This window comes from Nicotiana attenuata, unplaced genomic scaffold (genome assembly GCF_001879085.1).
Source record: "Nicotiana attenuata strain UT unplaced genomic scaffold, NIATTr2, whole genome shotgun sequence".
NCBI lineage: Eukaryota > Viridiplantae > Streptophyta > Magnoliopsida > Solanales > Solanaceae > Nicotiana > Nicotiana attenuata.
Genome location: NW_017671980.1, coordinates 37,794 through 45,063, shown reverse-complemented (window position 1 = coordinate 45,063; position 7,270 = coordinate 37,794). Strand labels below are relative to the sequence as shown.

The window sequence follows — 7,270 nt, the reverse complement described above, 5'->3', positions numbered from 1 at the left end:
AACATTGGGTAATTTTGGCCTTTTTTTTTTAAATTTTGAGAAGAATATCTAATAATTCATCATAATTGGCACTTTCGATATTATGAAAATTCGTATATTGACACAACTCATCCTTTGTCGTTGATTTAAGATCAAGAGAGTTCTATAGTGTGAAAATCATTTACATACCCAGCTTTGCTTTAAAAATTAACCCCCTCCTATTATGAACGATTCACATTCTCCCCCGTTTATCCTGCACAATGCTTGTTTTGCCCTTGCCATTTTTCATTCCCTCCTCTATATAATATTATTTTATTATATATGATATTTTTTATGATATTACCTACAATTTAAATTATATTATACCTTACTATGAATTTTAATTTAAGTTTATTAAAATAATAGAGAATATTTATTTTTTAAAATTCGTAAAAAGTCTATCCTTATTTATTTATTTATTTATTTATTATTATTATTATTATTATTATTATTATTATTATTATTATTATTATTATAAGATAACACGCATTAAGTATATATTTAAATTATAGCGGCGGAGCCATAAATTTATACTAGATGATTTAAAATAACAAACTAAAATATGAATATCTAGGATTTGAACTTATGACCTAAAATAGTCTTGAACCCACTTTACCACTGTATTGTAATATCTTTTCTTATGTCAAGGATATTTAATAGTAATTTATATATAATTAAAAAGCTCGTTGTTCCTTTATTTGCACAGTCCAATTTCTGGCGAAAAAGGCTTCAATTGAACCCTTTGAACCCTCTAACCGTCTAACCTCCATATAGTTTTGCGTCCCTGCACTTTTTCTCTATTGTTTATATAGTTTAAGAAATAAATGGAAGATTGTTTTTTTGTTCAAAGTTGAGGGAGAAGTTTGTAATTAGAGTTTAAATAATTCATCCGTTCCTATCCCATTCAAAAGATTAATTTTTTTTTTCAAACCTATAAGGCTAAAGGGTAAGTGAGATATTCCCAAAATTAAAGGAAATTAAATTGAGATAAAGAGACAAAAACAGCCATTTCAATAAAGAAAGACCTATTGAAAAATAGGAGCATTAATATCTTCTACTCTCATGCCTTAATTGTAGCCCCGCCACCCCACTGTCTCTCTGTCTCTTTTCCATCATCTAAGCCTGTTCATTAGGTCACAAAAAATCTAGCGATCGATTATACACTCAAATTAAATTCAATAATACAAAAAAATTGTTCCCTAAAGTAAAAATAATATATGGGTTACTTCCCTTAGTGCGCAAAATATTCGGTATTTATGCCGGATCTAGAATACCTATTTTAATACAAATATTACTGGCGGCTTTCACGACTCGAACATGTAACCTATATTTCACGTAATATTCTACAGTGTGAACAATATTGATTCCTTTTTATCCAACACCATGAAATTCCGTTATTACAAAAGAAATAAGCTAAACACTTGGTTTCTTGACGTGACACTAACGTCTTCCTAAAAAGTTCAATCTTTTTCTCATGGTTTTCTTCATTCTATCTTCCTGCGGAAAACATGGGGGTAGTTTTATTGGATTTTTTTGGTCATGGGGGTACGTCATTTTCCAGAAATAAACAGAATTTGTTCCTTTTTTTCTTTTCTTTTTTGCTTTCAATCTTGGGATTGAAATTCTTGACTTGTTTGTGTTCTTATAAGATTGTGGTTTTTTCCCTAGCAATGAAAAGAGAGAATAAAAGGAAATAAAAAAGATTTCTGTTTCCTTTTATTTCTTTATTTAGTAATTTTTTGAAAGTCCAAAAGTCTTCATATTTTTTTCTCATTGACATATAAAAGGTAATAAAAATATAAAATCCTGTTATAGTCTCTTCCTCTCTCTATATAATTTGCTTTCTTCCATTGTTTTGTCTTTGTTTCCTCTGTGGGGTATCCTTATATTCACAATTTCACAGAGTTGGAAGAGAGAAAACAGTTTCATTTCTCTTTTTCGCTCTTTCTCTCTCTATATTTTGCTTCAATAATCATGACTATTGATAAAGGTTCAATGCAATCAAATCTTGATTCTTTCTTGAATTGCACTACACCATTAGTACCATCTCAGTTTCTTGCTAAGGTTTGTGTATGTACATTTTTTTGTTCCTTTAAATAGATGAGCATGTGTTATTTATATGATATGATTTGGTTTTTGTGCAGAGTGAAACTAGAAACCTTAATAGGCTTTGGCATCCTAAAGAAAAGGAAGAGATTGAATACTTTACATTGGCTGATTTATGGAATTGTTATGATGAATGGAGTGCTTATGGTGCTGGAGTTCCTATTAAATTAGATAGTGGTGAAACTTTAGTCCAATATTATGTGCCTTATCTTTCATCTATTCAAATTTTCACCAGCAGTTCATCTGTAAGCATTTTAAGGTACCATTTTGTATGTTACATTATATTCTTAGGTTATCTCAAATTGATCATAGTTCATGGTTTGGCTTGACTTTCTAACTTATTGGTCCTATTTTTTACAAAGAAATTTTCATTTTTATAATCGAAAAGCTTCTTGAGCCGAGGGTCTATCGGAAACAGCCTCTCTACTCCTCCTTGGTAGGTTAAAGTCCGCGTATACACTACTCTCCCCAGACTCCACTAGTGGGATTATACCGGGTTGTTGTTGTTGTTGTATAATTGAAAAGCTATGTTGCTCGGACTCTTCAAAAGTGCCGTCAGGCGCTTTCCGGGTTCTCAAAAGTAGTGCAAGTTTGGAGGATCCGAACGGGTACAACAACAATTCTGGAGAGTCCGAGCAACATAGTTGAAAAGCACATTTCTTGTGGTATAAAGCCTTTTCTTGAAGTTAAAACTGGTTTTATGTTTTTTATAGGGAGGAGAATGAGTCTGTGTGGGAGACAAGGGATTCTTTTAGTGATTCATTGAGTGATGAGAGTGAGAGTGAAAAGCTATCAAGATGGGATGGTTGTTCCTCGGAGGAAGGTTTATTTGATCAAGATAGCAACTTTCAAATGAATGATAGATTGGGTTACCTTTATTATCAATACTTTGAGAGATCTTCTCCATATGGAAGAGTACCTCTGGTGGATAAGGTAATTTGTCTCCAATTCTTGCCATTCTTTTGCACTAAGAAAAGCTATAGTTATAGGCTATGCCCATTGTTTCCATTCCTATTCCTCTGCTTCATATTTTTGTTGCTATTAATCGGTTATTGCGTCCTTTTTACTGTTCTTGAGCCGAGGGTCTATCAGAAACAGCCTCTCCACCTTCATAAGGTAGAGGTAGGGTCTGCGTATACATTACCCTCCCCAGACCCCACTTGTGAAATTCCAGTGGGTTGTTCGTCGTCGTCGTCGTTGTTGTTGTATATATGCTATTGGCCAGTGATTCATGTGTGGTAGAAACATATAAGTTGTACATGGATTTGTGTTCTATTCCAGGTTCAACTGTTTCTTGTTTTCTTCTTCGAGCATTTTGATTGAATAAAAGATGGTAATGTCTATAATAGAATTATACAAATGAACACTCCTTTTTTGACGCGATTTCTTATTTATAACTGTTTGATGCTACAAATACTGTATCATCTTGATTCGATTCTCTCCGAGCTCCTTAATTATAGCAATTACTTGCTTCTTTACTTATGTAACTCTGGTATAATTAGGCATTTGTTCTATGCAAAGGAAACTGTAGTTTGAATTTCTTAAGATTATGATGCTTTATTTTGTATTCTATGTGTATTTAACTATTCATTTTGCTTTCAGATTAGTAGCTTAGCTGAAAGACACCCTGGATTAATGTCATTGAGAAGTGTAGATCTTTCACCAGCAAGTTGGATGTCAGTTGCTTGGTATATCACTTCTTTCTATCTCTGTCTCTCCGCGCACTAATAATCATGAAACTGACGATTCTTTTTGAGTATATTTTACCAAATTCATGTGATTTCAGTGTATAAAAACTCTTACCAATCGAAATCGTTATATTGCACCTTCATTGATGTTCAAGGGGATATTGTTTACCCTGTGGCAGATCCTATTGATTCATCTCATTTATGTTGATGTTTAATTTTTGCAAACAGAAAATAATGAGATGGAGTTAAGGAAAGATTGTATCACTAACTTTATTGATATGAAAAATATAGGTACCCTATCTATCACATTCCCATGGGGAAAACCATTAAGGACTTGTCTACATGTTTTCTCACATTTCACACTCTTTCTTCTTCTTTCCAAGGTATTGTTCATTTTGTCCTATGAACAACTGAAATTTGGTTGCCTATGTTACTCGATCGATAATATGCAGAAGATTTTTAAACTATACTGTTGGATTTGTACAGATATGGACCTTGAAGATAGCATGGAGAAAGGTATTAGGAAACGAGACGAAGGGGAAACGATCCCTCTTTCACCTTTCGGTTTGGCAACTTACAAGATGCAGGGTAATGTGTGGATTTCGGACAGGAGTGGAAGGGACCAAGAGAGGCTAGTGTCACTATTAAGCGTGGCTGATTCATGGCTAAAGCAATTAGGGGTCCAGCACCATGACTTTAACTACTTCTTGGGCATTCGTCGTGGCTAAAAACACAAATGTTGACTTACCATTTGAACCCCACAAATGGACTGATTCTGGAGTTACCTTCTCTTTTTGGCCCTGAATGCCTCTTTGTAAAGGCATTAGACTCATGTGACAGTTTCTGTATAGGGATTAGCTTAGTTTTGAAGGGATAAAACTTGAGGTGAAGCTAGAGATAGGCGTGGGCGGCGCGCGCTTATAACTGTGGATTAATGGTGTAACATGATCATGAAATGACTATGATTAAGCCTTTTCTCTTGTGAGCAATACTTGCACGCTTCTGCAAAATGTTGTTTCCTTTTCTTGTATGATTCTGAAGAACTTTCATTAAGTGCTTTAAGCTTCCTTTTGTACATTTTCATGTAAATATCTTTACACTTCACATTCCATTTGAAGTGGAGAAACAACTAATATGCTATTAATGGAAAGAAGACTACCTATGTTGGTTTTATTTGTCTGTCTAAATCTTGATGAATAGTTGTAATATATTTAGTATTTATGCTGATGAATATTAGCAGTTTCCAGTGGACTATTTGAGGTGCGTGCAAGTTGGTCCGAACATTCAGCGGCGGATTTACGTTTTGAGGTATGGGTGCTGAAGCGCCCATTCGCTTTGGCCAAACTTTGTTATGTATATTCATAGATAGAACTTAAAAATTTAAGGGGATGTTACATAAATGTCCCAAATAAGTTCCAACTTACCAACCTCTAGCCATTAATTATAAACTTACCAAAACTAGCCAAGCACATATAAAAATTAAAATCCAAATAAATAAGGTTCTTCTCTCCAAGAATCATACGCAAAGATCTCCTTCCATATTTTTAAGCGTGGTCAGCAACATTAGTTGCAAGACGAAAAGAAAATTTCATGGATGAGGTAACAAACAAGGTGATCTAATACAAATATATATATATACACAAGATTCCAAAAATCTAAGCAAAAAAGGACCTTTTCCAATGGGTATGATTGGAATTCATTGAAAACATATAGATGAGTTGATATACAAATTTTGAAGAAGATTGGAGGTGTTTTGGTATCAAAATTCGTAGTTAAATTGAGCTCAAAAAATTCTTCTGTGACACAAGTATCAACTATCACGCATGTATCACACACACAAGTGTACATGTGATACACATTTGATATTGATATGAAACATATATCATTTTTTTTTTCATGTTTCATCTTCTATTTCGAATTTTCAATTCAAACCACCTCAAAACTCCGCCAAATCACCCAAAAACTGAAATTCAAACTCCTTAAGCACCCAATCTATTCTAATAACACCCACTCAAAAGAAAGCAAAAATTTGACCTTTTTTTTGCTACAATACCTAATTGGTTAATATTAATAATATTTGGCTAATATTAATAATATTTAATAAATTAGCCAATCTTAGTAATAAGCTACTTATAAATGGATCTAGCCGGTAGTTTCCCAAAATTTAAATAATTGACCATGAGTGTTATGGTCATGTTTGACCACGGTAAATTTACATTAAATTAGTGAAGTACCCACAACCTATAAATCTTGGATCCGCCACTGCGAACATTTACTTCAAAAGAAACTTGTCTAAAACTACCTATAGCGAGAGTCGGGTTATTGATATAAGGTGGATCTAGAAAAGGGGTAGTTTTAGCTATATTTCCGAGATGATTCGTATATACAATAACAAAAAATCCAATTTAATCTCATACGTGGGATCTGAAAAAAGTAGTGTGTACGCAGTCTTACCTCTACTATTTAAAGGCCGTTTTCGTGTATATATTTCACAAATCGTAAAATCAAGGTAGGCGATAAAGTGGCTGGAAGACAATACTCGAGTTGATAATGATTTCCTTGAGTAATGGACTAATGATAGTGGATGACGTTGACTTGTTTGATGATCTCTTCTGCATTTCACAATAAGTCAATTTTTTTGAAGAGATGTGGGTCCATTTGTGGGAAAAAAGAAGCCAGTGATTCTAATGCAGTTGGAAGTTCACATTATCACATCATATCTTTGACTTTGCAATACAAGTGTTTTTGTTAACTTTAATGGATAATGTTTTTTAAACCATAAGTTATTTTAATCCAAACGCTAGAATTTTTCTTCGTTTATTTGTGAGTGACGAGTGAAATGGTAGCATACAAATTATCCATTATGGAGGAGTTAACGATACTGAAAATTTTGCACTAACATGCATTACTGTCAAGTGTTAAGTGAGAATTGATCTACCAAAATTATGGATTAGCTAGGGTCTGGTAAATCTTACTAATTGGGTTAGGCATCATTGGTTTTGACAAGTTAGGTACCAATAATTAATGGTTGGAGAAATTAGTGGTATCTAAAAAAAGAGTGTCCCTCATAGAACAACATTTGTTTTTTTACTTTGTAGTGAATTTTTCTTTAAATGGTTCGATTCAGTCGATTATTTTATAAAATGTATACCATATTAATTTTCGGTTATTTTATTTTATATACTTTTCAAAAGCCCTCTTAATTATCCCGGTTTCTCTTCTTTATCAACACGATTCGATTGTTTTTTGGTATTTTCTTTAAAATATTATGAAAGAGTCATTAGTAGAAGTTAGAATGCGATAATATGTATACTTGGATAGTGTTTGACCAAAAAACATAGACTTTCGGTTAAATTATTAAATCTTAATAAAGAGTTAAACCTAGTTAATAATAATATCTCTAGATTTAGAACTAGTTGGTATGAAAAACGTGGGATAATGCTAGTGGAGAATTAAAA

At 32.9% G+C, this 7,270-nt stretch overlaps 1 protein-coding gene across 1 annotated transcript; it reads left to right on the top strand.

Annotated features, from left to right (window-relative positions):
• Nucleotides 1-1,465: 1,465 nt before the first annotated feature.
• Nucleotides 1,466-4,991, top strand: LOC109211154. The gene is made up of 6 exons (XM_019374653.1): nt 1,466-2,082; nt 2,163-2,383; nt 2,838-3,057; nt 3,727-3,812; nt 4,104-4,195; nt 4,299-4,991. Exons 1-6 carry the CDS (start codon nt 1,993-1,995, stop codon nt 4,538-4,540), a joined length of 951 nt encoding a protein of 316 aa, XP_019230198.1. The 5' UTR covers nt 1,466-1,992; the 3' UTR covers nt 4,541-4,991.
• Nucleotides 4,992-7,270: the final 2,279 nt, after the last annotated feature.

What these genes read in the sequence shown, in the direction of transcription:
- LOC109211154 (XM_019374653.1), top strand. Translation starts at nt 1,993, where the DNA reads ATGACTATTGATAAAGGTTCAATGCAATCAAATCTTGATTCTTTCTTG. An exon ending in TCATCTGTAAGCATTTTAAG is followed by an intron (nt 2,384 to 2,837) that starts GTACCATTTTGT and finishes TGTTTTTTATAG; the next exon opens with GGAGGAGAATGAGTCTGTGT. An exon ending in TCTTTCTTCTTCTTTCCAAG is followed by an intron (nt 4,196 to 4,298) that starts GTATTGTTCATT and finishes GGATTTGTACAG; the next exon opens with ATATGGACCTTGAAGATAGC.